The sequence below is a fragment of the Bufo bufo genome, chromosome 2, assembly GCF_905171765.1.
Source record: "Bufo bufo chromosome 2, aBufBuf1.1, whole genome shotgun sequence".
In the NCBI taxonomy this organism is placed as follows: domain Eukaryota; kingdom Metazoa; phylum Chordata; class Amphibia; order Anura; family Bufonidae; genus Bufo; species Bufo bufo.
In genome coordinates, this window is record NC_053390.1 from 238133989 (window position 1) to 238160933 (window position 26945).

Here is a 26945-nt window from a genome sequence, read left to right on the forward strand (position 1 = left end):
TGCCTCTCCATCGGCCCCCACTGCCTCTCCATCAGCCCCCAGTGCTTCTCACCAGCCCCCAGTGCCTCTCCATCGGCCCCCAGTGCCTCTCACCTGCCCCAGTGCCTCTCCATCAGCCCCCAGTGCCTCTCAATCAGCTCCCAGTGCCTCTCACCAGTAGCCCCCCAGTGCCTCTCCATCAGCCCCCAGAGCCTCTCAATCAGCTCCCAGTGCCTCTCACCAGCAGCCCCCCAGTGCATCTCCATCAGCCCCCAGTCAGTGCATCTCCATCAGCCCCCAGTGCGACCTCCCCGGTATTAAAATCATTGGTGGGCAGTAAGCCCCCCCAGTATTAAAATCATTGGTGGGCAGTGTGCCCTCCCCCCCCCCCCCAGTATTAAAATCATTGGTGGGCAGTGTGCCCCCCCCAGTATTAAAATCATTCGTGGGCAGTGCGCCCTCCACCCCCCCAGTATTAAAATCATTGGTGAGCAGTGCGCCCTCTGCCCCCCCCCCCCCCAGTATTAAAATCATTGGTGGGCAGTGTGCCCTTCCTCCCCCCCGTATTAAAATCATTGGTGGGCAGTGCGCCCTTCCGATCGGAGTCCCAGCAGTGTAATGCTGGGGCTCGAATCGGTTACCATGGCAGCCAGGACGCTATTGAAGTCCTGTCTGCCATGGCGAGTTACTCTGCAGAATACTTACATGCGCTGTAGCCGCCTGGCGCTCCTTCTTCTTGTAACTCACAGGTCTGTGCGGCGCATTGCTTATGCTTATAGCAATGCGCCGCACAGACCTGTGACGAGTTACAAGGAGGAGGAGTGCCCGGCGGCCACAGCGCATGTAAGTATGCTGCAGAGTAACTGACCATGGCAGACAGGACTTCAGTAGCGTCCTGGCTGCCATGGTAACCGATCGGAGCCCCAGCATTACACTGCTTGGGCTCCGATCGGCTTAACTGTGGCTGCTCTCCTGGCTTGAGGGGGCCCCGCGGGCCCCCCTGACTTAGGGGCCTGGTCGCAATTGCCGCAGCTTCTTCCTAGGCCAGTGACATCACATTCATCGGTCACGTGGCATATGTGCAGCTCAGTCCCATTCAAGTGAATAGGCCTGGGCTGCAATACCAAGCACAGCCGCCACAGTGAATAGCGTATACTTGATAGGTTGTGAAGAGGCAGCAGATATTGATGGTCTATCCTGAGGAAAGGGCATCAGTATTTTCATCCTGGAAAACCCCTTTAAAAATCAGTTTTCATATTTTTAATGTGCACTTAGGGGCTTTGTTAATTTTGTTTTAGGAGGACTGCCTTAAGGTGCTTTTTACTGAATTCTACAAAAATTGATGTTTAAGTATGTGAGAATTATCATGATGCTGGCACACATACTCCAGCACCATAAGCAGTATTCTCTTATGAATACATGGTAGGTATAGGGACGGTTCAGAAATATTACTAGTGAGCTCCACTAATGAAGAATGATTTGCAGTGTTTCCTCATCCACTACGAGAAACCAAAAATCTGCCTGTATGTTTGTCTATATGTATGTGTATATGAGTGTGTGGATGTCAGTAACATACATGTTGTAGGTGAACACTCTTAGATTTAGGAAGCATGCACGTTGTACAGAATCTGCCTGTATGTATGGCTATATGTATGTGTATATGAGTGTGTGGATGTCAGTAACATACATGTTGTAGGTGAACACTCTTAGATTTAGGAAGCATGCACGTTGTACAGAATCTGCCTGTATGTATGTCTATATGTATGTGTATATGAGTGTGTGGATGTCAGTAACATACATGTTGTAGGTGAACACTCTTAGATTTAGGAAGCATGCACGTTGTACAGAATCTGCCTGTATGTATGTCTATATGTATGTGTATATGAGTGTGTGGATGTCAGTAACATACATGTTGTAGGTGAACACTCTTAGATTTAGGAAGCATGCACGTTGTACAGAATCTGCCTGTATGTTTGTCTATATGTATGTGTATATGAGTGTGTGGATGTCAGTAACATACATGTTGTAGGTGAACACTCTTAGATTTAGGAAGCATGCACGTTGTACAGAATCTGCCTGTATGTTTGTCTATATGTATGTGTATATGAGTGTGTGGATGTCAGTAACATACATGTTGTAGGTGAACACTCTTAGATTTAGGAAGCATGCACGTTGTACAGAATCTGCCTGTATGTATGTCTATATGTATGTGTATATGAGTGTGTGGATGTCAGTAACATACATGTTGTAGGTGAACACTCTTAGATTTAGGGAGCATGCACGTTGTACAGAATCTGCCTGTATGTATGTCTATATGTATGTGTATATGAGTGTGTGGATGTCAGTAACATACATGTTGTAGGTGAACACTCTTAGATTTAGGAAGCATGCACGTTGTACAGAATCTGCCTGTATGTATGTCTATATGTATGTGTATATGAGTGTGTGGATGTCAGTAACATACATGTTGTAGGTGAACACTCTTAGATTTAGGAAGCATGCACGTTGTACAGAATCTGCCTGTATGTATGTCTATATGTATGTGTATATGAGTGTGTGGATGTCAGTAACATACATGTTGTAGGTGAACACTCTTAGATTTAGGAAGCATGCACGTTGTACAGAATCTGCCTGTATGTTTGTCTATATGTATGTGTATATGAGTGTGTGGATGTCAGTAACATACATGTTGTAGGTGAACACTCTTAGATTTAGGAAGCATGCACGTTGTACAGAATCTGCCTGTATGTATGTCTATATGTATGTGTATATGAGTGTGTGGATGTCAGTAACATACATGTTGTAGGTGAACACTCTTAGATTTAGGAAGCATGCACGTTGTACAGAATCTGCCTGTATGTATGTCTATATGTATGTGTATATAAGTGTGTGGATGTCAGTAACATACATGTTGTAGGTGAACACTCTTAGATTTAGGAAGCATGCACGTTGTACAGAATCTGCCTGTATGTATGTCTATATGTATGTGTATATGAGTGTGTGGATGTCAGTAACATACATGTTGTAGGTGAACACTCTTAGATTTAGGGAGCATGCACGTTGTACAGAATCTGCCTGTATGTATGGCTATATGTGTATATGAGTGTGTGGATGTCAGTAACATACATGTTGTAGGTGAACACTCTTAGATTTAGGAAGCATGCACGTTGTACAGAATCTGCCTGTATGTATGTCTATATGTATGTGTATATGAGTGTGTGGATGTCAGTAACATACATGTTGTAGGTGAACACTCTTAGATTTAGGAAGCATGCACGTTGTACAGAATCTGCCTGTATGTATGTCTATATGTATGTGTATATGAGTGTGTGGATGTCAGTAACATACATGTTGTAGGTGAACACTCTTAGATTTAGGAAGCATGCACGTTGTACAGAATCTGCCTGTATGTATGTCTATATGTATGTGTATATGAGTGTGTGGATGTCAGTAACATACATGTTGTAGGTGAACACTCTTAGATTTAGGAAGCATGCACGTTGTACAGAATCTGCCTGTATGTATGTCTATATGTATGTGTATATGAGTGTGTGGATGTCAGTAACATACATGTTGTAGGTGAACACTCTTAGATTTAGGAAGCATGCACGTTGTACAGAATCTGCCTGTATGTTTGTCTATATGTATGTGTATATGAGTGTGGATGTCAGTAACATACATGTTGTAGGTGAACACTCTTAGATTTAGGAAGCATGCACGTTGTACAGAATCTGCCTGTATGTATGTCTATATGTATGTGTATATAAGTGTGTGGATGTCAGTAACATACATGTTGTAGGTGAACACTCTTAGATTTATGAAGCATGCACGTTGTACATAATCTGCCTGTATGTATGTCTATATGTATGTGTATATGAGTGTGTGGATGTCAGTAACATACATGTTGTAGGTGAACACTCTTAGATTTAGGAAGCATGCACGTTGTACAGAATCTGCCTGTATGTATGTCTATATGTATGTGTATATGAGTGTGTGGATGTCAGTAACATACATGTTGTAGGTGAACACTCTTAGATTTAGGAAGCATGCACGTTGTACAGAATCTGCCTGTATGTATGTCTATATGTATGTGTATATGAGTGTGTGGATGTCAGTAACATACATGTTGTAGGTGAACACTCTTAGATTTAGGAAGCATGCACGTTGTACAGAATCTGCCTGTATGTATGGCTATATGTATGTGTATATGAGTGTGTGGATGTCAGTAACATACATGTTGTAGGTGAACACTCTTAGATTTAGGAAGCATGCACGTTGTACAGAATCTGCCTGTATGTATGTCTATATGTATGTGTATATGAGTGTGTGGATGTCAGTAACATACATGTTGTAGGTGAACACTCTTAGATTTAGGAAGCATGCACGTTGTACAGAATCTGCCTGTATGTATGTCTATATGTATGTGTATATGAGTGTGTGGATGTCAGTAACATACATGTTGTAGGTGAACACTCTTAGATTTAGGAAGCATGCACGTTGTACAGAATCTGCCTGTATGTATGTCTATATGTATGTGTATATGAGTGTGTGGATGTCAGTAACATACATGTTGTAGGTGAACACTCTTAGATTTAGGAAGCATGCACGTTGTACAGAATCTGCCTGTATGTATGTCTATATGTATGTGTATATGGGTGTGTGGATGTCAGTAACATACATGTTGTAGGTGAACACTCTTAGATTTAGGAAGCATGCACGTTGTACAGAATCTGCCTGTATGTATGTCTATATGTATGTGTATATGGGTGTGTGGATGTCAGTAACATACATGTTGTAGGTGAACACTCTTAGATTTAGGAAGCATGCACGTTGTACAGAATCTGCCTGTATGTATGTCTATATGTATGTGTATATGAGTGTGGATGTCAGTAACATACATGTTGTAGGTGAACACTCTTAGATTTAGGAAGCATGCACGTTGTACAGAATCTGCCTGTATGTATGTCTATATGTATGTGTATATGAGTGTGTGGATGTCAGTAACATACATGTTGTAGGTGAACACTCTTAGATTTAGGAAGCATGCACGTTGTACAGAATCTGCCTGTATGTATGTCTATATGTATGTGTATATGAGTGTGTGGATGTCAGTAACATACATGTTGTAGGTGAACACTCTTAGATTTAGGAAGCATGCACGTTGTACAGAATCTGCCTGTATGTATGTCTATATGTATGTGTATATGAGTGTGTGGATGTCAGTAACATACATGTTGTAGGTGAACACTCTTAGATTTAGGGAGCATGCACGTTGTACAGAATCTGCCTGTATGTATGTCTATATGTATGTGTATATGAGTGTGTGGATGTCAGTAACATACATGTTGTAGGTGAACACTCTTAGATTTAGGAAGCATGCACGTTGTACAGAATCTGCCTGTATGTATGTCTATATGTATGTGTATATGGGTGTGTGGATGTCAGTAACATACATGTTGTAGGTGAACACTCTTAGATTTAGGAAGCATGCACGTTGTACAGAATCTGCCTGTATGTTTGTCTATATGTATGTGTATATGAGTGTGTGGATGTCAGTAACATACATGTTGTAGGTGAACACTCTTAGATTTAGGAAGCATGCACGTTGTACATAATCTGCCTGTATGTATGTCTATATGTATGTGTATATGAGTGTGTGGATGTCAGTAACATACATGTTGTAGGTGAACACTCTTAGATTTAGGAAGCATGCACGTTGTACAGAATCTGCCTGTATGTATGTCTATATGTATGTGTATATGAGTGTGTGGATGTCAGTAACATACATGTTGTAGGTGAACACTCTTAGATTTAGGAAGCATGCACGTTGTACAGAATCTGCCTGTATGTATGTCTATATGTATGTGTATATGGGTGTGTGGATGTCAGTAACATACATGTTGTAGGTGAACACTCTTAGATTTAGGAAGCATGCACGTTGTACAGAATCTGCCTGTATGTATGGCTATATGTATGTGTATATGAGTGTGTGGATGTCAGTAACATACATGTTGTAGGTGAACACTCTTAGATTTAGGAAGCATGCACGTTGTACAGAATCTGCCTGTATGTATGTCTATATGTATGTGTATATGGGTGTGTGGATGTCAGTAACATACATGTTGTAGGTGAACACTCTTAGATTTAGGAAGCATGCACGTTGTACAGAATCTGCCTGTATGTATGTCTATATGTATGTGTATATGAGTGTGTGGATGTCAGTAACATACATGTTGTAGGTGAACACTCTTAGATTTAGGAAGCATGCACGTTGTACAGAATCTGCCTGTATGTATGTCTATATGTATGTGTATATGAGTGTGTGGATGTCAGTAACATACATGTTGTAGGTGAACACTCTTAGATTTAGGAAGCATGCACGTTGTACAGAATCTGCCTGTATGTATGTCTATATGTATGTGTATATGAGTGTGTGGATGTCAGTAACATACATGTTGTAGGTGAACACTCTTAGATTTAGGAAGCATGCACGTTGTACAGAATCTGCCTGTATGTATGTCTATATGTATGTGTATATGGGTGTGTGGATGTCAGTAACATACATGTTGTAGGTGAACACTCTTAGATTTAGGAAGCATGCACGTTGTACAGAATCTGCCTGTATGTTTGTCTATATGTATGTGTATATGAGTGTGGATGTCAGTAACATACATGTTGTAGGTGAACACTCTTAGATTTAGGAAGCATGCACGTTGTACAGAATCTGCCTGTATGTATGTCTATATGTATGTGTATATGAGTGTGTGGATGTCAGTAACATACATGTTGTAGGTGAACACTCTTAGATTTAGGAAGCATGCACGTTGTACAGAATCTGCCTGTATGTATGTCTATATGTATGTGTATATGAGTGTGTGGATGTCAGTAACATACATGTTGTAGGTGAACACTCTTAGATTTAGGAAGCATGCACGTTGTACAGAATCTGCCTGTATGTATGTCTATATGTATGTGTATATGAGTGTGTGGATGTCAGTAACATACATGTTGTAGGTGAACACTCTTAGATTTAGGAAGCATGCACGTTGTACAGAATCTGCCTGTATGTATGTCTATATGTATGTGTATATGAGTGTGTGGATGTCAGTAACATACATGTTGTAGGTGAACACTCTTAGATTTAGGAAGCATGCACGTTGTACAGAATCTGCCTGTATGTATGTCTATATGTATGTGTATATGGGTGTGTGGATGTCAGTAACATACATGTTGTAGGTGAACACTCTTAGATTTAGGAAGCATGCACGTTGTACAGAATCTGCCTGTATGTTTGTCTATATGTATGTGTATATGAGTGTGTGGATGTCAGTAACATACATGTTGTAGGTGAACACTCTTAGATTTAGGAAGCATGCACGTTGTACAGAATCTGCCTGTATGTATGTCTATATGTATGTGTATATGAGTGTGTGGATGTCAGTAACATACATGTTGTAGGTGAACACTCTTAGATTTAGGAAGCATGCACGTTGTACAGAATCTGCCTGTATGTTTGTCTATATGTATGTGTATATGAGTGTGGATGTCAGTAACATACATGTTGTAGGTGAACACTCTTAGATTTAGGAAGCATGCACGTTGTACAGAATCTGCCTGTATGTATGTCTATATGTATGTGTATATAAGTGTGTGGATGTCAGTAACATACATGTTGTAGGTGAACACTCTTAGATTTATGAAGCATGCACGTTGTACATAATCTGCCTGTATGTATGTCTATATGTATGTGTATATGAGTGTGTGGATGTCAGTAACATACATGTTGTAGGTGAACACTCTTAGATTTAGGAAGCATGCACGTTGTACAGAATCTGCCTGTATGTATGTCTATATGTATGTGTATATGAGTGTGTGGATGTCAGTAACATACATGTTGTAGGTGAACACTCTTAGATTTAGGAAGCATGCACGTTGTACAGAATCTGCCTGTATGTATGTCTATATGTATGTGTATATGAGTGTGTGGATGTCAGTAACATACATGTTGTAGGTGAACACTCTTAGATTTAGGAAGCATGCACGTTGTACAGAATCTGCCTGTATGTATGGCTATATGTATGTGTATATGAGTGTGTGGATGTCAGTAACATACATGTTGTAGGTGAACACTCTTAGATTTAGGGAGCATGCACGTTGTACAGAATCTGCCTGTATGTATGTCTATATGTATGTGTATATGAGTGTGTGGATGTCAGTAACATACATGTTGTAGGTGAACACTCTTAGATTTAGGAAGCATGCACGTTGTACAGAATCTGCCTGTATGTATGTCTATATGTATGTGTATATGAGTGTGTGGATGTCAGTAACATACATGTTGTAGGTGAACACTCTTAGATTTAGGAAGCATGCACGTTGTACAGAATCTGCCTGTATGTATGTCTATATGTATGTGTATATGAGTGTGTGGATGTCAGTAACATACATGTTGTAGGTGAACACTCTTAGATTTAGGAAGCATGCACGTTGTACAGAATCTGCCTGTATGTATGTCTATATGTATGTGTATATGAGTGTGTGGATGTCAGTAACATACATGTTGTAGGTGAACACTCTTAGATTTAGGAAGCATGCACGTTGTACAGAATCTGCCTGTATGTATGTCTATATGTATGTGTATATGGGTGTGTGGATGTCAGTAACATACATGTTGTAGGTGAACACTCTTAGATTTAGGAAGCATGCACGTTGTACAGAATCTGCCTGTATGTTTGTCTATATGTATGTGTATATGAGTGTGGATGTCAGTAACATACATGTTGTAGGTGAACACTCTTAGATTTAGGGAGCATGCACGTTGTACAGAATCTGCCTGTATGTATGTCTATATGTATGTGTATATGAGTGTGTGGATGTCAGTAACATACATGTTGTAGGTGAACACTCTTAGATTTAGGAAGCATGCACGTTGTACAGAATCTGCCTGTATGTATGTCTATATGTATGTGTATATGAGTGTGTGGATGTCAGTAACATACATGTTGTAGGTGAACACTCTTAGATTTAGGAAGCATGCACGTTGTACAGAATCTGCCTGTATGTATGTCTATATGTATGTGTATATGAGTGTGTGGATGTCAGTAACATACATGTTGTAGGTGAACACTCTTAGATTTAGGAAGCATGCACGTTGTACAGAATCTGCCTGTATGTATGTCTATATGTATGTGTATATGAGTGTGTGGATGTCAGTAACATACATGTTGTAGGTGAACACTCTTAGATTTAGGAAGCATGCACGTTGTACAGAATCTGCCTGTATGTATGTCTATATGTATGTGTATATGGGTGTGTGGATGTCAGTAACATACATGTTGTAGGTGAACACTCTTAGATTTAGGAAGCATGCACGTTGTACAGAATCTGCCTGTATGTTTGTCTATATGTATGTGTATATGAGTGTGTGGATGTCAGTAACATACATGTTGTAGGTGAACACTCTTAGATTTAGGAAGCATGCACGTTGTACATAATCTGCCTGTATGTATGTCTATATGTATGTGTATATGAGTGTGTGGATGTCAGTAACATACATGTTGTAGGTGAACACTCTTAGATTTAGGAAGCATGCACGTTGTACAGAATCTGCCTGTATGTATGTCTATATGTATGTGTATATGAGTGTGTGGATGTCAGTAACATACATGTTGTAGGTGAACACTCTTAGATTTAGGAAGCATGCACGTTGTACAGAATCTGCCTGTATGTATGTCTATATGTATGTGTATATGAGTGTGTGGATGTCAGTAACATACATGTTGTAGGTGAACACTCTTAGATTTAGGAAGCATGCACGTTGTACAGAATCTGCCTGTATGTATGGCTATATGTATGTGTATATGAGTGTGTGGATGTCAGTAACATACATGTTGTAGGTGAACACTCTTAGATTTAGGAAGCATGCACGTTGTACAGAATCTGCCTGTATGTATGTCTATATGTATGTGTATATGAGTGTGTGGATGTCAGTAACATACATGTTGTAGGTGAACACTCTTAGATTTAGGAAGCATGCACGTTGTACAGAATCTGCCTGTATGTATGTCTATATGTATGTGTATATGAGTGTGTGGATGTCAGTAACATACATGTTGTAGGTGAACACTCTTAGATTTAGGAAGCATGCACGTTGTACAGAATCTGCCTGTATGTATGTCTATATGTATGTGTATATGAGTGTGTGGATGTCAGTAACATACATGTTGTAGGTGAACACTCTTAGATTTAGGAAGCATGCACGTTGTACAGAATCTGCCTGTATGTATGTCTATATGTATGTGTATATGAGTGTGTGGATGTCAGTAACATACATGTTGTAGGTGAACACTCTTAGATTTAGGAAGCATGCACGTTGTACAGAATCTGCCTGTATGTTTGTCTATATGTATGTGTATATGGGTGTGTGGATGTCAGTAACATACATGTTGTAGGTGAACACTCTTAGATTTAGGAAGCATGCACGTTGTACAGAATCTGCCTGTATGTTTGTCTATATGTATGTGTATATGAGTGTGGATGTCAGTAACATACATGTTGTAGGTGAACACTCTTAGATTTAGGGAGCATGCACGTTGTACAGAATCTGCCTGTATGTATGTCTATATGTATGTGTATATGAGTGTGTGGATGTCAGTAACATACATGTTGTAGGTGAACACTCTTAGATTTAGGAAGCATGCACGTTGTACAGAATCTGCCTGTATGTATGTCTATATGTATGTGTATATGAGTGTGTGGATGTCAGTAACATACATGTTGTAGGTGAACACTCTTAGATTTAGGAAGCATGCACGTTGTACAGAATCTGCCTGTATGTATGTCTATATGTATGTGTATATGAGTGTGTGGATGTCAGTAACATACATGTTGTAGGTGAACACTCTTAGATTTAGGAAGCATGCACGTTGTACAGAATCTGCCTGTATGTATGTCTATATGTATGTGTATATAAGTGTGTGGATGTCAGTAACATACATGTTGTAGGTGAACACTCTTAGATTTAGGAAGCATGCACGTTGTACAGAATCTGCCTGTATGTATGTCTATATGTATGTGTATATGGGTGTGTGGATGTCAGTAACATACATGTTGTAGGTGAACACTCTTAGATTTAGGAAGCATGCACGTTGTACAGAATCTGCCTGTATGTATGTCTATATGTATGTGTATATGAGTGTGTGGATGTCAGTAACATACATGTTGTAGGTGAACACTCTTAGATTTAGGAAGCATGCACGTTGTACAGAATCTGCCTGTATGTATGTCTATATGTATGTGTATATGAGTGTGTGGATGTCAGTAACATACATGTTGTAGGTGAACACTCTTAGATTTAGGAAGCATGCACGTTGTACAGAATCTGCCTGTATGTATGTCTATATGTATGTGTATATGAGTGTGTGGATGTCAGTAACATACATGTTGTAGGTGAACACTCTTAGATTTAGGAAGCATGCACGTTGTACAGAATCTGCCTGTATGTATGTCTATATGTATGTGTATATGAGTGTGTGGATGTCAGTAACATACATGTTGTAGGTGAACACTCTTAGATTTAGGAAGCATGCACGTTGTACAGAATCTGCCTGTATGTTTGTCTATATGTATGTGTATATGAGTGTGTGGATGTCAGTAACATACATGTTGTAGGTGAACACTCTTAGATTTAGGAAGCATGCACGTTGTACAGAATCTGCCTGTATGTATGTCTATATGTATGTGTATATGAGTGTGTGGATGTCAGTAACATACATGTTGTAGGTGAACACTCTTAGATTTAGGAAGCATGCACGTTGTACAGAATCTGCCTGTATGTATGTCTATATGTATGTGTATATGAGTGTGTGGATGTCAGTAACATACATGTTGTAGGTGAACACTCTTAGATTTAGGAAGCATGCACGTTGTACAGAATCTGCCTGTATGTATGTCTATATGTATGTGTATATGAGTGTGTGGATGTCAGTAACATACATGTTGTAGGTGAACACTCTTAGATTTAGGGAGCATGCACGTTGTACAGAATCTGCCTGTATGTATGTCTATATGTATGTGTATATGAGTGTGTGGATGTCAGTAACATACATGTTGTAGGTGAACACTCTTAGATTTAGGAAGCATGCACGTTGTACAGAATCTGCCTGTATGTATGTCTATATGTATGTGTATATGGGTGTGTGGATGTCAGTAACATACATGTTGTAGGTGAACACTCTTAGATTTAGGAAGCATGCACGTTGTACAGAATCTGCCTGTATGTTTGTCTATATGTATGTGTATATGAGTGTGTGGATGTCAGTAACATACATGTTGTAGGTGAACACTCTTAGATTTAGGAAGCATGCACGTTGTACAGAATCTGCCTGTATGTTTGTCTATATGTATGTGTATATGAGTGTGTGGATGTCAGTAACATACATGTTGTAGGTGAACACTCTTAGATTTAGGAAGCATGCACGTTGTACAGAATCTGCCTGTATGTATGTCTATATGTATGTGTATATGGGTGTGTGGATGTCAGTAACATACATGTTGTAGGTGAACACTCTTAGATTTAGGAAGCATGCACGTTGTACAGAATCTGCCTGTATGTTTGTCTATATGTATGTGTATATGAGTGTGGATGTCAGTAACATACATGTTGTAGGTGAACACTCTTAGATTTAGGGAGCATGCACGTTGTACAGAATCTGCCTGTATGTATGTCTATATGTATGTGTATATGAGTGTGTGGATGTCAGTAACATACATGTTGTAGGTGAACACTCTTAGATTTAGGAAGCATGCACGTTGTACAGAATCTGCCTGTATGTATGTCTATATGTATGTGTATATGAGTGTGTGGATGTCAGTAACATACATGTTGTAGGTGAACACTCTTAGATTTAGGAAGCATGCACGTTGTACAGAATCTGCCTGTATGTATGTCTATATGTATGTGTATATGAGTGTGTGGATGTCAGTAACATACATGTTGTAGGTGAACACTCTTAGATTTAGGAAGCATGCACGTTGTACAGAATCTGCCTGTATGTATGTCTATATGTATGTGTATATGAGTGTGTGGATGTCAGTAACATACATGTTGTAGGTGAACACTCTTAGATTTAGGAAGCATGCACGTTGTACAGAATCTGCCTGTATGTATGTCTATATGTATGTGTATATGGGTGTGTGGATGTCAGTAACATACATGTTGTAGGTGAACACTCTTAGATTTAGGAAGCATGCACGTTGTACAGAATCTGCCTGTATGTTTGTCTATATGTATGTGTATATGAGTGTGTGGATGTCAGTAACATACATGTTGTAGGTGAACACTCTTAGATTTAGGAAGCATGCACGTTGTACATAATCTGCCTGTATGTATGTCTATATGTATGTGTATATGAGTGTGTGGATGTCAGTAACATACATGTTGTAGGTGAACACTCTTAGATTTAGGAAGCATGCACGTTGTACAGAATCTGCCTGTATGTATGTCTATATGTATGTGTATATGAGTGTGTGGATGTCAGTAACATACATGTTGTAGGTGAACACTCTTAGATTTAGGAAGCATGCACGTTGTACAGAATCTGCCTGTATGTATGTCTATATGTATGTGTATATGAGTGTGTGGATGTCAGTAACATACATGTTGTAGGTGAACACTCTTAGATTTAGGAAGCATGCACGTTGTACAGAATCTGCCTGTATGTATGGCTATATGTATGTGTATATGAGTGTGTGGATGTCAGTAACATACATGTTGTAGGTGAACACTCTTAGATTTAGGAAGCATGCACGTTGTACAGAATCTGCCTGTATGTATGTCTATATGTATGTGTATATGAGTGTGTGGATGTCAGTAACATACATGTTGTAGGTGAACACTCTTAGATTTAGGGAGCATGCACGTTGTACAGAATCTGCCTGTATGTATGTCTATATGTATGTGTATATGAGTGTGTGGATGTCAGTAACATACATGTTGTAGGTGAACACTCTTAGATTTAGGAAGCATGCACGTTGTACAGAATCTGCCTGTATGTATGTCTATATGTATGTGTATATGAGTGTGTTGATGTCAGTAACATACATGTTGTAGGTGAACACTCTTAGATTTAGGAAGCATGCACGTTGTACAGAATCTGCCTGTATGTATGTCTATATGTATGTGTATATGAGTGTGTGGATGTCAGTAACATACATGTTGTAGGTGAACACTCTTAGATTTAGGAAGCATGCACGTTGTACAGAATCTGCCTGTATGTATGTCTATATGTATGTGTATATGGGTGTGTGGATGTCAGTAACATACATGTTGTAGGTGAACACTCTTAGATTTAGGAAGCATGCACGTTGTACAGAATCTGCCTGTATGTTTGTCTATATGTATGTGTATATGAGTGTGGATGTCAGTAACATACATGTTGTAGGTGAACACTCTTAGATTTAGGGAGCATGCACGTTGTACAGAATCTGCCTGTATGTATGTCTATATGTATGTGTATATGAGTGTGTGGATGTCAGTAACATACATGTTGTAGGTGAACACTCTTAGATTTAGGAAGCATGCACGTTGTACAGAATCTGCCTGTATGTATGTCTATATGTATGTGTATATGAGTGTGTGGATGTCAGTAACATACATGTTGTAGGTGAACACTCTTAGATTTAGGAAGCATGCACGTTGTACAGAATCTGCCTGTATGTATGTCTATATGTATGTGTATATGAGTGTGTGGATGTCAGTAACATACATGTTGTAGGTGAACACTCTTAGATTTAGGAAGCATGCACGTTGTACAGAATCTGCCTGTATGTATGTCTATATGTATGTGTATATGAGTGTGTGGATGTCAGTAACATACATGTTGTAGGTGAACACTCTTAGATTTAGGAAGCATGCACGTTGTACAGAATCTGCCTGTATGTATGTCTATATGTATGTGTATATGGGTGTGTGGATGTCAGTAACATACATGTTGTAGGTGAACACTCTTAGATTTAGGAAGCATGCACGTTGTACAGAATCTGCCTGTATGTTTGTCTATATGTATGTGTATATGAGTGTGTGGATGTCAGTAACATACATGTTGTAGGTGAACACTCTTAGATTTAGGAAGCATGCACGTTGTACAGAATCTGCCTGTATGTATGTCTATATGTATGTGTATATGAGTGTGTGGATGTCAGTAACATACATGTTGTAGGTGAACACTCTTAGATTTAGGAAGCATGCACGTTGTACAGAATCTGCCTGTATGTATGTCTATATGTATGTGTATATGAGTGTGTGGATGTCAGTAACATACATGTTGTAGGTGAACACTCTTAGATTTAGGAAGCATGCACGTTGTACAGAATCTGCCTGTATGTATGTCTATATGTATGTGTATATGAGTGTGTGGATGTCAGTAACATACATGTTGTAGGTGAACACTCTTAGATTTAGGAAGCATGCACGTTGTACAGAATTTGCCTGTATGTTTGTCTATATGTATGTGTATATGAGTGTGTGGATGTCAGTAACATACATGTTGTAGGTGAACACTCTTAGATTTAGGAAGCATGCACGTTGTACAGAATCTGCCTGTATGTATGTCTATATGTATGTGTATATGAGTGTGTGGATGTCAGTAACATACATGTTGTAGGTGAACACTCTTAGATTTAGGAAGCATGCACGTTGTACAGAATCTGCCTGTATGTATGTCTATATGTATGTGTATATGGGTGTGTGGATGTCAGTAACATACATGTTGTAGGTGAACACTCTTAGATTTAGGAAGCATGCACGTTGTACAGAATCTGCCTGTATGTTTGTCTATATGTATGTGTATATGAGTGTGGATGTCAGTAACATACATGTTGTAGGTGAACACTCTTAGATTTAGGGAGCATGCACGTTGTACAGAATCTGCCTGTATGTATGTCTATATGTATGTGTATATGAGTGTGTGGATGTCAGTAACATACATGTTGTAGGTGAACACTCTTAGATTTAGGAAGCATGCACGTTGTACAGAATCTGCCTGTATGTATGTCTATATGTATGTGTATATGAGTGTGTGGATGTCAGTAACATACATGTTGTAGGTGAACACTCTTAGATTTAGGAAGCATGCACGTTGTACAGAATCTGCCTGTATGTATGTCTATATGTATGTGTATATGTGTGTGTGGATGTAAGTAACATACATGTTGTAGGTGAACACTCTTAGATTTAGGAAGCATGCACGTTGTACAGAATCTGCCTGTATGTATGTCTATATGTATGTGTATATGAGTGTGTGGATGTCAGTAACATACATGTTGTAGGTGAACACTCTTAGATTTAGGAAGCATGCACGTTGTACAGAATCTGCCTGTATGTATGTCTATATGTATGTGTATATGGGTGTGTGGATGTCAGTAACATACATGTTGTAGGTGAACACTCTTAGATTTAGGAAGCATGCACGTTGTACAGAATCTGCCTGTATGTATGTCTATATGTATGTGTATATGAGTGTGTGGATGTCAGTAACATACATTTTGTAGGTGAACACTCTTAGATTTAGGAAGCATGCACGTTGTACAGAATCTGCCTGTATGTATGTCTATATGTATGTGTATATGAGTGTGTGGATGTCAGTAACATACATGTTGTAGGTGAACACTCTTAGATTTAGGAAGCATGCACGTTGTACAGAATCTGCCTGTATGTATGTCTATATGTATGTGTATATGAGTGTGTGGATGTCAGTAACATACATGTTGTAGGTGAACACTCTTAGATTTAGGAAGCATGCACGTTGTACAGAATCTGCCTGTATGTATGTCTATATGTATGTGTATATGAGTGTGTGGATGTCAGTAACATACATGTTGTAGGTGAACACTCTTAGATTTAGGAAGCATGCACGTTGTACAGAATCTGCCTGTATGTTTGTCTATATGTATGTGTATATGAGTGTGTGGATGTCAGTAACATACATGTTGTAGGTGAACACTCTTAGATTTAGGAAGCATGCACGTTGTACAGAATCTGCCTGTATGTATGTCTATATGTATGTGTATATGAGTGTGTGGATGTCAGTAACATACATGTTGTAGGTGAACACTCTTAGATTTAGGAAGCATGCACGTTGTACAGAATCTGCCTGTATGTATGTCTATATGTATGTGTATATGAGTGTGTGGATGTCAGTAACATACATGTTGTAGGTGAACACTCTTAGATTTAGGAAGCATGCACGTTGTACAGAATCTGCCGCTGTGTAACATCTCTTGTATGTGTTGTGTTTTATTACAAATAGCCATCTCTGACAGGGAGCGGAGCAGTAGGAACAGCCAATGCAATAGATATCGAGGCCTTTAAACGACAGCAAGCCCTCACACAAGCAGGTATGTCCCTGTCTGAAAGTAGCTGTAGCTACGTCTCCACCATCATCAGTTCCAGCAGTGACGTAGACCTGCCTTTGCCTGTTTTGTTCAGTTGTTGTCTGCTATGACCAGAGGAAATGATTGCTGCTTATAATAAGAGAAGTTTTTTTCATCACTGCAGACCCCAGCAAGAGAGCACGCCTGGATGTAACACGTCATGGAATGGTGTACCAGCATCCAGGGGTGGCATCTGGGGTACCCCTACAGCAACTTATGCCCACTGCACAAGGTATTACCACCAGGAGCTTTCAAGTGTCTTTGTGGTTTTGGATATAGACCTTTGGTTTTATTTCTTTTTACCTGCTTTCACCTGAATATTATTTTGGTCCTGCATTTCCTTGCAGAGACATGATTGTTATTTTCTGGTGTTTTTCTGTCCAGGGGGAATGCCTCCTACTCCTCAGACTGTGCAGCTGACAGGGCAGAAGCAGAACCAACAACAATACGATCCCTCCAAGGGACCCCCTGTGCAGAATGCTGCCAGCTTACACACCCCTCCTCCTCAGTTACCTGGCAGGGTGCAGACTCCCAATATTCCCATATCTTCCCTTCCCACTGCCCTGCACCTGGCACAACAGCAACAACAAATCGCAGAAGGTCAAATCCAGGTACAGGTTAAAACCCAGGCTCCAGGGGTTCCGACTCAGGCATCTACCCAGAACCAGTTGCCATCACAGATCTCCCAGTCCCTGCAGCCAGCATTTCATGCTCAGATGCCAAAAACTGTATCACAGGCACAGGGCGCAGTTCAACAGGTATGGATGGTTTTATTTAATAATTATTATTTATTTTATAATGTATGTATCTAGACTTTAATACTTGTTAGACTTAGGTCCCATGCACGACTGTATCCGTTTTCCGGTCTGGAAATTGCGCATCTACAAAATATGGATGCGGTCTGTTTGCTGTCTGCATTTTATGTTGCAGACCCATTGTTTTCAATGGGTCCGTGGTATGCATTTTGCGGACATAGTTTATCTATTTGCAGAACCGACATACAATGCGAAAACCACATAAATGATCCATGTGCTTTCTGCATCCTCACGTCCTATACTTGTCCGCAGAATGCGGACTGCAGACCCATTGAAGTTAATGGGTCTGCAAAAAATGCGGATTCAGCACTGACTGCATCTGTATTTTGCAGATCTGCGATTTGCGGACCGCAAAATGTATACGGTGGTGTGCCCTTAAAGTGATCCTCCCCCTTACTAATGCTTATTCCCCTGTCTGTATGGCCGTTACCTGACAATCACCTTTTTCTCACTGGTGATTTAATAGGCTGTACTCTATGCTCTTTCTGTCCTATCAGCTGTACACACACTTACTGCTGAGCTTATGGTAGGCAGCCAATCAGAGAACGGAGAGCTGCAGAGGTCAGAACAGAGCAGCACCCTCAACCAATGATGAGACAGGAGGTGTGTCTCAGGCTACCTCAGACTCCACGTAGACTCTGCACCAGAACTGTGGTTACAGAGCAAAGCTCTGTCCTAGTGGAGCTGAGCAAAAATCTAGCCAAGCAAGTAATCATCAACTGTAGGTACTGACTTACAGACCATTTCTCAGCTGCTGGCTGGACAGTCAACCCAACCTTTTTACTTGTCAGTTATGTGGTGTTCAGATTTGATCGCATAAGTATAGTTAGGGTATGTTGTTGGCTAAACTGAAGTCTGTGCTGACATCATTGCCATCTCTGATTCTCATTCCTTTATGATTAGATATTTATGTTCTTTCCAATGTTTGGAAGCCAATGCATGAATACTTTAAGTGATATATGTGGTTCCCCCACAGACTGTCACCCTGATGAGGCCAGCTACAGAGTCTCCTCAACAACGTCTCACCAACAGCAGTGCACAGCAAAGCGCTTTTGTGGCTCCTGCTGCCATCTCTACCAATAACTCCATTGCGTCCTTCTCGCTGTCAACAAACAGAAGTAACCAAACTTCAAATAAAGCCACCATTTCCAAAGCCTCTGCAGGACCAGTTGGCATTAAAATCCAGGCTTCTTCTCAGAGTACGGCTGGAGCAACTCCAGACAATGCACAAGACAGACTGATGGAACAGGTAAGACGGGTATTGCCAGGCACATAAAATAATTATACAATACGTTTATTCCTCTGGCTGCTTGAATTATCCCATTATTACCTCGGCCTGGGTTTATAAATGTATATGGTATTTTGGGTTAAATATTAAGTAATATGCTTGTGAAACTAAGGACATTTCATTATAGAGTGATATGTGGCCAGACGTCTCCTTCTTGTCCTACCTTTTGTGGCCACAATGGCCAAATTTAACAACAGGGACCACAGGACTGCAGTTCTTTTGATAAGTGGGGTCCTATAACTGCTATTCGTAGGAACACTCCTTTAACCCTTTCTCTGCCAAAGATGTGCTTCATATGTCCTCACAGGCTAACTAGGGACATATCTCACATGTCCTTTCTATTGATAGCTGATCTAAAACTGTGTAGCAGCTAGAAATGTGAGCAAGGTGCTCTTATTCCTGACTGGATTTCTAAAGGCTGTATCTTAGTTGTGTGGCAGTTAGCACTGTAGTACAAGTCCGGACCTTGATTTAAAAAAATAGGGCTCATGGCTCACATCTCTAGCTGCTACAGAGCCTGAGATGTTCTAAATGAAATAGAATTAAATCCTCATCTCCCTGCATAACTGTACATGACTCCAAGGGGAGGGTAACATGGACTTCTGTGCATGTTATCAATCCATCCCCATCAATCAGAGAGTATAGTTGTCAGATGACAGTGTTTGCTTGTTGAATCACTCCTCTGTGCCTGATTAGACTGTTTATTGCTATCATGACCCACACATTTACCAGCGTCCAATAAGTCTCACCAAACATAGTGAAATATGTAGATCGCTTCTCTAGTGATGCCCATTGCACAGTAATAGCGATAACGATTATTACTAGAGAGGAATTATCACTAAAGTCAGAAGACATTTTGCTCACCAACTTTCACCATAAATTATCATCTTCAATTACTGTATATTTAACCTCTTCCTGACAGAGTGATTTTTTTTGTTTTTGTTTTTCACACCCTGCCTTCCCGGAGCCATAACTTTTTTATTTTTCCATTCACATAGACATATGAGGTGAAACATATCTAAACACCTCTGGCAGTGAGAGGGTTAATTGCTACTTTCCTTGACTGTTGTACTGTGTATCGTAATAATCTATTCTTCATAGGAAAACATTGTACATCAGCGCATTGCAGATCTTCGTAAAGAAGGTTTATGGTCTTTGAGGAGGCTTCCAAAACTGCAAGAACTGTCCAGACCCAAATCTCACTGGGATTACTTGTTAGAGGAGATGCAATGGATGGCTGCAGACTTTGCTCAAGAAAGGATGTGGAAGATGGCTTGTGCAAAGAAGGTAAACTGGATGGGACCATATTACAGATCAACAAAACGATTTTTCTATATACAATGATTCCTCAAGTTACAATAGGCTTTAGGTTACAAGATTTTCAGCTTTCTGTAGAATGGTCTTTCCTGGGCCATCACACATAGAGTGTTCCAGACACTGCTGATCTGTGGCACATGAGATCCAACCAAATCAGCTTGGGCATTTTACTGGCAAAGCACCTGTATTCCCGAATCACACGTTCTCTTCTGCTCTTTACCTGTGCCAAGATGAGCTGCTTCTGTCAGCACCAGATGAGGTGCGCTGTGTGTACTGTACAGAAGCTCCTGTCTTCTACATAGAAAGTGATTTACAGCTTCCAGCAGCCATTTCTGACTGTTATATGTAAAGACTTGGTCTGTATTAGTTGTCTGCTTTTATTCTTCCATCTTGAGTCAGGGGCTTTGGAAGCAATTACTAGTTTTCCCTAGCGTTACAGTCTCCAAATACAACATTGCAATGGTCACCCTGAAGAAATAAATATTGTTACTTGAGGGACCACTTGCATACTGGTGAAGTGCAGCTGTTATCTGCACATTGGATAAATACATCCCGCAATTGTTCATTGCTGTGCTGGTTTCCCAATTATTACCTTTACCTGTTTTCTCTGTGTAGTTGGTGAGAACTGCTGCCCGTTATCATGAAGAAAAGAGAGTGAACTATGAGCGAGCCCAGAAAGAAGAGGAGAACAAACTGAAGAGGATTGCTGCTACAATTGCTAGAGAGATTGAGTTTTTCTGGTCCAACATTGAACAAGTGAGAGTTTACATTATCACTGTGACTACAAGTTCTTCAGGGCAGTGAGCATTAGGAGAAGGAGGCATCGGGTACCTGAGGTCACCACCTGTTGTGTCTTGATGGCGCTACCACTCAAGGAGTGCAGCCCTGAAGTTCAACAGAAAATGACTGTGTATGATAGGAAACTTCTAGCCGTTACTGCCCAGTAATGACGGTTTTCATGCCCCCCGCTTTAATCCATTAGCATGTTAAAGTTCAGATGAAGAGAGAGTAGTTAAAAGAAAAGTCTACTTGTAACTGGGCTCTGTTGTTTTCCAACTTTGCAATATTATAAGTTTTATTTTTATAAATTTTAGGTTGTGGAAATTAAATTACAAATGGAGTTTCAAGAAAAAAGGAGGAAAGCGCTAAATCTAAATATGGACTCCATGAAAGGTATGTGATTCCTCAAGCTGATGTTTTGTCAAAATATATGAAATATTCCATCAAATGTTATATTTAACACTTAACAGGCTATATTCTTTTTGGGATTCACAATAATATCTAGAAGCCCGAGTCTCAAAATGATTAAAGGGAACCTGTCACATAGAATTTGGTGTCTGATGTGCAGGCAGCATGTTATAGAGCAGAAGGAGCGGAGCAGACTGACATATAGATTTATGGAAAACGGTTCAGTATGACTTGTATTTTATTTCTATTAAATTCCTGCTCATTCTGGGCTTTGAAGTCAAGTAGGCGGTCCTGTCAGTGATTGACAGCTCTCTCTGTATACACGGTCATAGAGGGAAGGCTGTCAATCACTGATAGGACCGCCTCCTGGACTTCAAAGCCCAGAATGAGCAGGAATTTAAATGAATAAAATATAAGTAATACTGAATTGTTTCCCATTAAAACTATATATATATCTTTCTGCTCAGCTCCTCCTGCTCTATACCATGGTGCCAGTAGCTTACGTTGCATTTTTGCGCATGAACGTATTTTCTTGTGTGCATGAGCCCTAAATCACATGTCCTCCTCTGCCTAGTTCCACTCCCTATAACCCCATCTGGAAGTCTAAAAACAAACCCTGGTCCAAAAAGTTAATTTGTCTGGATAGTCTTCTATAAATTCCATACATTCAACATGATATCAATGGGTTGTCTCATCAGAACCAGTCATCCCAGCACCCCTGGCAAACAGTTGATTTTCCTGGGGGAATGCAAAACCAGCCGGTAATCAAAGCTTAGTATTAAATGGCAGCTATTCAGAAGTAATACAAGGAACAGTGCAGGTTTCCATTGTGGCTCATAGAGAGGACCCACCTCTGTGATGTCAGGGTATATGGACAGGGATTGTCTTTGTGTTTCATATTTTCATAATATACAGTAAATGACATCATTATAAATATTAAATTGCAGGCCCACTTAAAGCAATCGAAGAAGCTTGTGTGAAGCACAAACATGGAAGCAATAAAGTAAGCAACCATTTTTTGTGCTTTGTTGCTATTCAGAAATGTAATTTTATTTTGATTTATGAATAGTCAAATGGAATGTTTTAAAGTCCTTCTCCTGGATTTAAACATTGATGATCTTTCTTTGGGATAGGATGTCAACATTTGATCGGTGGGGCTTAAATCTCCAAGGCCCCCGCCAGTCAGCAGAAGCAAAACTTCTCCTTCTTTGTTATCACAGAATAAGCCATCGGTGCTTAAGTCATGTAGATGTACTTTAACGAGGTATTCCGGTCTAAAGCATTTTTCTCCTATCCACAGGGTAGATGGTAGATACTACATAGGTGGGAGACTGACCACTGGGACATCCACCAACCTCCATCCTCTCGATTTCAAGAATGAGGAACTGCTTTCCTATGTATCCCCTGCCACAAGACAGTGGCTAGGGGACGTGGTCAAACATGCTCCTGCCACTTCATTTAAAGTTTATGGCATTGATGAAAATCCGTGAGCACTGTGCTCAAATATAGATTTTTAATGGCGTGCTAGGATGGATGGCCCACTACCACTCCATTCAAACACTCCCTATCCACAGTTTTGGTGATCGTGGGGGTTCCAGTGGTCGGACCCCCACCTATCTAGTATTCATCACCTATTCAGTAGATAGGAGATAAATGCTTTTATTATTGATATAATTTACTGTTTAAAAAAAAACAATAGGCCATTAATATTTACCAACCAAAGACTCTAAGGGACCTAATGAATAGTTAAAGATGTTCACTAATCTATACAAAATAAAGGTCCAGCAGTGTTTTGGCCGGGCAGGCCTTCCTCAGGTCTCTTATCAGACGCCTGCTGTGTAAATATTGCCAGTCTTGCCTCCAGCAAGATATCATCATGTGAAATTCTTAAATAAATAAAGTATGATTCAAGAGTACCTAAATGTTCACTTAGAGTATTTTTTCAAAGTGTTACAAATAGCCAGATTTTTTTTTTTCTAATATAGGTCATTTATAGATTTTTACATTTTATCAAAAAAAGAGGCAGGAGCTCTACACAACACATCGCGCTGCTCCTGCCTGTCCTCACTGCGCTCCGCTGGAACCTCTGCATAGAATAATGGCGCAGGATATTCTGCACTGATGTTCTATGACAGAGAGGGAGGGAGAGGTGACCCCCTTAAGACATTGCTCACTGCAGCACATCTAATACAAATCAGTATCCGTACAACTCATACATGGAGGCCATGTACGGATTCTCTGTGCGCTGTAGTGAATAGTGTTTCAGGAGGCGGGAACTTCAGGGGCCCTTTTTTGTGACAAAATCAATAAATAACGTATATTACAAAACTTATTTGTAATATACGTTACAGAACTTATTTCTAACAGTTTAAAAAAAAACTGTAAGTGAACGTATAGGTACACTTTAGCAATACGTAACATAAGCTCATGGAAAATAGAAGGATAATACACACTTATGTGAAGTATAGATGTACACATGACACAAATTAGAGACATATAGAAGCAATGTCCACAATAAATCCTTCTAATATCCAGAATGAAAAAGTATCCTGAAATTTAATCATATTTTTTGTATTTTCTGACAGATTTCACCAACTTGGAGAAAACGAAAAGCAAGTGCCTCTTGGAGTGATGGGGAAGGTTGGTTCACATCCATTACTGTAGATTTATTTTAATAGAATGAGAAGTAAAAGTCCATGCTTTTGAACCTATTTCTGTAATCATCAGGTGAAGATGAGGAGACCACCGCAGAGCAGGAAACCAAAGATGGGAACATTGACCACCAAGCTGAACTCACAGAATTACTGCGGGAAGGTAAGAGGATTTCTCTTTTTGGGGGGAGGGTAATTACGTTATAGGATGGGAAGATAGTCCACATAGAGACCGGGGGCAAGGTAATAGGACTGGGGGAGGAATGGAAGGAGGGACTAGAACAGTTCAGAAGGAAAGGTGTAGGGGAAAAAATATACATAAACCTCTTAATTGTATGTATACTAATGCCAGAAGCCTGACTAATAAAACTGGTGAACTGGAATTAGTGATGTGTGAGGAGGACTATGACATAGTGGGAATAACTGAGACATGGCTGGATGATAGCTTTGACTGGGCGGTTAATGTACAGGGCTATAGTCTGTTTAGAAAGGATGAAAAAAGCGGGAGAGGGGGAGGGTCTGTCTTTATGTAAAGTCCTGTCTAAAGCCCACAGTCCGGGAAGATATAAGTGAGGGACATGAACATGTGGAGTCACTGTGGGTAGAAATACAAAAACAATAAAAAAAATACTAATAGGAGTTTATTATAAACCACCTAATATACCAGAGTCCACAGAAAATCTGCTACTAAACGAGATAGACGAGGCCACGAATCATAATGAGGTCGTTAGTATGGGGGAATTCAACTATCCAGATATAGACTAGGAAACTGAAACTTGTATATCTCATAAAGGAAACAGGTTCCTGGCAATAACTAAAGACAATTACCTTTCCCAACTGGTTCAGGACCCGACTAGAGGGACAGCCACACTGGACTTAGTATTAACCAATAGACTTGAAAGAAAAACAGATGTGCAGGTTGGAGGACACCTGGGAAATAGTGACCATAAAGTAATAACCTTCCAATTGTCATTCAAAAGAGTGTTTCTTCAGGGAGGAACAAAAATACCAAACTTCGAAAAAGCTAAATTTAGCCATAGGCCTAACTAGCTGAGATAAAGTCCTCAAAAATAAAAATACAGCCACAAAATGGGATATTTTTAAAAGCATCCTGAAATCTAATTCTGAGAGGTACATACCTTATGGGAATAAAAGGTTAAGGAACAAGAAAAAAAACAATGTGGATAAATAGAACTGTAACGAAAGCAATAAATAACAAAAATAAATCATTTAAATCACTAGAACAGGAGGGTAGTGAGGAAGCACTGAAAAACTATAAGGAAGAAAATTGAATATGTAAAAAACAAATAAAAGCAGCCAAACTAGAGACCGAGAGATTAATTGCCAAAGAGAGCAAAACTAACCCTAAAATGTTCTTCAAATATATAAATGGTAAAAAGTATAAATCTAAAGGTGTCGGCCCTCTACAGAGTAATGAGGGGGGAGTTGCAGAGAGCGATGAGGAGAAAGCAAAGCTATTTTTTTATCCACTGTATTCACTAAGGAAAATAAACTGTCAGATGAAATGCACAATGTAAAAGTAAATTCCCCATGAAAAGTGCCCTGTCTGACCCAGGAAGAAGTACAGCGGCGTCTTTAAAAGTTTAAAATAGACAAATTGCCAGTACCAGATGGCATACACCCCCGTATCCTAAGAGAATTAAGTAATGTCATAGCCAGACCCTTATTTCTGATATTTAAGGACTCTATACTGACAGGGAGTGTTCTACAGGATTGGCACATAGCAAATGTGGTGCCGATATTCAAAAAGGGTCCAAAAACAGAGCACGGAAACTATAGGCCGGTAAGTTTAACATCTGTCATTGGTAAACTGTTTGAAAGTTTTCTAAGAGATGCTATCTTGGAGTACCTAAATGAAAATCAGCAAATAACGCCATATCGTATATCTGGACTTCTCCAAAGCATTTGACACTGTACCGCATGAAAGGTTAGTATATAAAATGAGAATGCTCGGACTGGGAGAAAATGTCTGCATGTGGGTAAGTAACTGGCTGAGTGATAGAAAACAGAGGGTGGTTTTTAACGGTACACACTCAGATTGGGTCGCTGTCACTAGTGGGTAACCACAGGGGTCAGTATTGGGCCCTATTCTCTTCAATATATTTATTAATGATCTTGTAGAAGGCTTGCACAGTAAAATATACATTTTTGCAGATGACACTAAACTGTGTAAAGTAATTAACCCTGAAGAGGACAATATACTGTACTGCTACAGATGGATCTGGATAGATTAGAGGCTTGGGCAGAGAAGTGGCA

The 26945-nt window shown here is 39.9% G+C and overlaps 1 protein-coding gene across 4 annotated transcripts in view; it reads left to right on the plus strand.

Moving 5' to 3' along the window:
* The window catches only part of LOC120988662 (E1A-binding protein p400-like), a 194341-nt gene that overhangs the window by 63688 nt on the left and 103708 nt on the right, over positions 1–26945 (plus strand). For 2 of the 4 annotated variants that reach the window (XM_040416268.1, XM_040416267.1), the window contains 10 exons: positions 17286–17373; positions 17516–17641; positions 17794–18167; positions 19201–19473; positions 20614–20799; positions 21445–21585; positions 21924–22002; positions 22965–23020; positions 24603–24657; positions 24745–24831. In XM_040416268.1, coding sequence (XP_040272202.1) covers positions 17286–17373; positions 17516–17641; positions 17794–18167; positions 19201–19473; positions 20614–20799; positions 21445–21585; positions 21924–22002; positions 22965–23020; positions 24603–24657; positions 24745–24831 — 1465 coding nt within the window. The remainder of the gene's footprint in view (positions 1–17285; positions 17374–17515; positions 17642–17793; positions 18168–19200; positions 19474–20613; positions 20800–21444; positions 21586–21923; positions 22003–22964; positions 23021–24602; positions 24658–24744; positions 24832–26945) is intronic. The other 2 variants (XM_040416269.1, XM_040416270.1) reach the window with 2 other exon arrangements.